Below are 4,705 nucleotides of genomic sequence, written 5' to 3' on the forward strand. Positions count from 1 at the left end.
TCAATTCAATTCAATTCAGTTCAGCTCTAATCAGTTCAATTCAGTTCAGCTCTAATCAGTTCAATTCAGTTCAGCTCTAATTAGTTTAATTCAATTCAGTCCAGCTCAGTTCAGTAAATATGAACAGGCCCTCACTTATACAAAATTAATATATATTTATGAAAGACTTATTTCTATATGGTTGTATTAACGATCACTTATAAAATTTGTGCATCAAAAGTGTTCATAAAAATATTGTTAAAAGTACTGACCATTTTTATTTTTTGTTATTACCTGTTGTCTATATCAAAAGGTTTTCGAGGATAATATTTCAGGGATCTTTTTTATTTGTTTGTATTTCCAAGCTAGTTAGCAACTTCTTATCCTGAATATAGTCGTTACAAAATTGTTATGTATATGTCACATAAGTTTTTAAGCTAATCTCTTTCGTATTTAGTTAGTGTCTCATTGATTAGCTATTACCTTGGGAGTTGGGACATAAAAGAGAATTAATTATGTAAGAATTAAAAATTTGGTTTGACAAGCCATTTTCCTAACTGAGCTTCAATGGTCAAGCTAAAAGCGAGAACCATTATTATTTTGACACAGTAATCAAAACAACAAACCAAGGGTGTATTCTATTTACCTGATTTTTCCTAAACTTATCTTATCTTAACTTATTAACCCTTATAGGGGCTTATCTGAACTTATTATACATGAAATAAGTGAAATTAAGGTGAACTAAATAGACCCTTTTTTCCTTGAACTGAAATTATTTGAACTTAATTGAATTTATTTGAACATATTATACCCGAATTAAGTGAAAATAAGGTGAACAGAATAAATCCCAACTCACATACTCAATAACATCACCTTACATAATGAAATTATCTTTTGGTCACATAAATACTCTGGTGAAGAAGATTGAAATATAGATCAAAACAAAAAAAAATTTGTCATTCATTGATGAGCAAAATAATTATTGTAGATTACCCACGAATACACTCTAATAGTTACTTCGTATATATTAACAAATTTTTCGTAATAATTATTGTTCTAGCTTGTTAGTAAATCTTTCTTTACAAATACTTATGAACAATATTAATTTTCTAGCAATATATATGTATATTACCAGTTTATTATAGAGTGAGAAAGTATATCATAATTTAATATATTATCACGTCCATAATATAATAAGGTTAATATTAGATTATAAAAAACACTGTTTTTCTATGTAATGACCAAAGATAGTTTAAGTCATTACCTAACCCACAAACAAGTTCGAAAAAACTTAATTGCATTCATCAGATCAAACCGGGGTTGCGGTAGGTAAAAAAATACAACCAGTTCATATCTTCTACAAACTTGATACTCCTTGTTCTTTGACAATATTGCACACTTTGAGTCCATAAAAATCATATTTCCGAACCATTTAAAGAGAAATTTGTCCTTTGCAAATACTTATAAATGAGATTGTTATTGAAATTTTTTTACAAACGAAAACCTAAAATCAAAAACTGCAAAAAACAAAATGTAAAACACAATTTGTTTTCGAATTTTTATCACGATTTAGTTGGGATTTGCGAATTTATGAACAACTAACATTGAATTTAGGAATGGGGAGGGTTGATCTCTATGACATGATTGATGAACAATATGATCGAAAAATGATGAACGATGATGATCGAACAATGATGAACGATGATGATGAACGATATGATCGAATAATGATCGAACAATGATGAAGGGTATGATGATCGAATGATGACGATCGAACAATGATGAACGCTGAAGGGTGATGAACAATGATGATCGAACAGTCATGAATGATGATATAATTATAAATTCAAAAATTAATTTATATTATAAAAATAGATTTTTATAATTTATAATTACAATTTATAATTATGTATTTCTACAAAAATACATGTATTAAAAAGGTTACAAAAAAGAATACAATTTAAATACATTGTGAAAATTAAAAATAATTCAAAATAAAAATAAAAATACAAAATACAGACCAATTAAATTTTGCCACATCAGCAAATTGTGGTGTCATTTTTAAAGAATGACATTGTAGAATTTTCATACAAACCCCTAGAAAAAAGTGATGATGCTATAAATATTCAAGGAATGATCTATTGTAGAGAATCCAAGGATTTGATTCCCATGCAAGGTAATATTTAGTCTTGCATAGCAATTGATAGCATAATCTTTTGTATTGCCATTAATATCACAAATTTTTCTACAAATTCACAACTATAGCAAGAAATAACTATAGGGTGATGAGAAAGAAAAAAGAATACTCCATCTATTTCATAATAATCACAACATTTTGATCAGCACATATGTCAATGCTTAACTTTGACCATTAATATATATGAAAATTCATTACAGGGGCAACAGCAAGGGTTACATGCATGTTAAAGGACAAGTATGGAGATGAAAAAGCACCCTTCTCAGTAGAGACACCAGTCACAGACAAAAAGGGTTACTTCCTTATCAACTTAGCCAATTACACACCTCCAGGCTACAGCCTCAGCAGCTGCAGGGTGTTCCTTAATGAACCCGCCGATTACTGCGACTGCAATGTCCAAACTGATACAAATGATGGCCTCTCTGGTGCTCATCCTTCCAAACCTAGACGCCTTTCGGACCATGCTATCCTCTACTCTGTTGCACCTTTTGTCTTCAAATTATCCTCAAAGTAATTACTTTACCAAATTGGGTTGAGAGGAATTGAAGCTCTTTCCTCTTTGGTCTTTTAACCTTATTTAATTTCTGTTTTACCAAATAGGGTTGTTCAAAAGTAGCCCTTTTAATTTCTCTTTGGTCTTTGACCTTTAATTTTTCTTTTACGTTTTATTGATCATCAATTGCCATAATTGGGATGATTGTTAAATTAGTTACTGTAAGTGCAGTTTGAATGTTATTGGGTGATATTTGGGAGAAAAAGAGATAAATTAATCTCTCTTTTGTAGCCTCAAAATTTTCATTTAATTCTGACTACTGAGAATTATTAAGTTATCTACTCGTATCCTGTATCAAAATCAGAGTTATTGTTACGCAGAGAGATATCGTTAATTAGTTTTCTTAAGTTTGAAGGTTATTTAATATCAACTTTGAGTCTTTGATGAGTGAGAAGAAATAAACTAGAGTTGAATATAATTTCAGTTCAGTAAAATAAGTTTAGGTCCCTAAATTAATAAGGAAATTCTCAGTGGTACTCTCTAATAAGGTTTATGAAATTGTCTTTGGTACTCACTAGCTAATTACCATTTCCAATTCAATGGTGACATTAATGATATAAATATGGGAAATTTTGCAAATAACCACCTTTTATAAGTGATTTTTTTCAAGAAACCACCTTATAAATATTTTTTTGCAGTAACACACCTTAATCAAATTTTTTTTTGCAATAACACACCTTAATCAAATTTTTTTTTTTTGCAATGACACACCTTTAGCTGGAAAAGAGGGTTTAACCATAATTCCGGCGTTGACCTGACCACGTGCGAGAGACATTACCTCTTAAAATCACTCACCAACTACGCCAAACCACCAAAACACCACCGAAACCTCCTTACCCACCCCACCGAAATCGCCTTACCCACCCCACCACCATCGAAACCAATCTCTCTGGTGGCGTTCTGGTGGGTGGCATAGTTGGAAAGTGATTTTAAGAGGTCACGTGCCTCGCATGTGGTCGGGTCAACGCCGGAAAATAGGGTCAAACCCTCTTTTCCGGCCAAAGGTGTGGCATTGTAAAAAAACTTTTGATTAAGGTGTGTTATTGTGAAAAAAAAAATTATAAGGTGGTTTCTTGCAAAAAATCACTTACAAAAGGTGGTTTTTTTGCAAAATTTCCATAAATATGCAATTATAAGCTAAGCTAACCCTTGTTAACTAAAGCCTAAAGGCATAATGACTAATATAACCCTATTAATTAAGTTAAAAAAAAACCAGCCACCCCAACTTCAACCCAAACTTCAACCCACTGTGAGCCCCCCAACCCTGCCAGCGGTAGCCGACGACCCTCTCCCCCCCTTCCCTAGCATGGCGCCGCTGACCCTCTCTTTCCCTGATTCCCTCTAATTTCCTTCCCCGATTCCTTCTCCTTCCCCTGAGCCCAACTATAATATCCGAATATTTTATGATTTTATATATTATATTTTATTAAAAAATAGTTATTTTTATTTATTAAATAACTTTCCTTATCTCATATTTTTATTCTAGAATTCGGAAAGTTTTAAAATTCTATCTTGTTTAAATAACACTGTACAATTTAAGGCATACATAAACTATTTTAAACCCTAAAAATATTAACCCTCAAAAGATATTTATTTTATTAAAAAAAAAGGCAACAGTTGTTTTCCTTTTTGCCCGTGCGTAATACTTGTAAAAGAAGTCAAATTTGTTGCTTGTGGTAAGATCTTATTTCATCCTCCCATATCCATTGATATGTCTATTGGTTTATATGATCTGATGATTATATTGTGGGATTAATATATAGGAAAGCTGCATAATATATTGTTATAACGAAGGCCGTAATTTGCAATGAAGGTCAGTTTGTTTCTTGCTTTTGAATTGAATGTCGTAATGCGATTGTAATTTGTTTAATTTTAATCACACTATCTTAATATTTTGGAGTCGTTTGATAATAATTTGGTTATGTTATTTATTGTATGTAATCACATGAAGCTATGGAGATGTTTGTATTATATTT

General features: G+C 31.2%; 1 protein-coding gene across 1 annotated transcript; it reads left to right on the forward strand.

Moving 5' to 3' along the window:
• Window positions 1-1,717: 1,717 nt before the first annotated feature.
• On the forward strand, window positions 1,718-2,690 carry LOC145570934 (protein SEED AND ROOT HAIR PROTECTIVE PROTEIN-like). Its single transcript, XM_081630050.1, has 2 exons — window positions 1,718-1,727; window positions 2,377-2,690. The coding sequence occupies exons 1-2, from the start codon at window positions 1,718-1,720 to the stop codon at window positions 2,688-2,690; spliced, it is 324 nt and encodes a 107-aa protein (XP_081486176.1).
• Window positions 2,691-4,705: the final 2,015 nt, after the last annotated feature.

The sequence above is a fragment of the Chenopodium album genome, chromosome 12 (assembly GCF_948465745.1).
Source record: "Chenopodium album chromosome 12, dcCheAlbu1.1, whole genome shotgun sequence".
Taxonomy (NCBI): Eukaryota; Viridiplantae; Streptophyta; class Magnoliopsida; order Caryophyllales; family Amaranthaceae; genus Chenopodium; species Chenopodium album.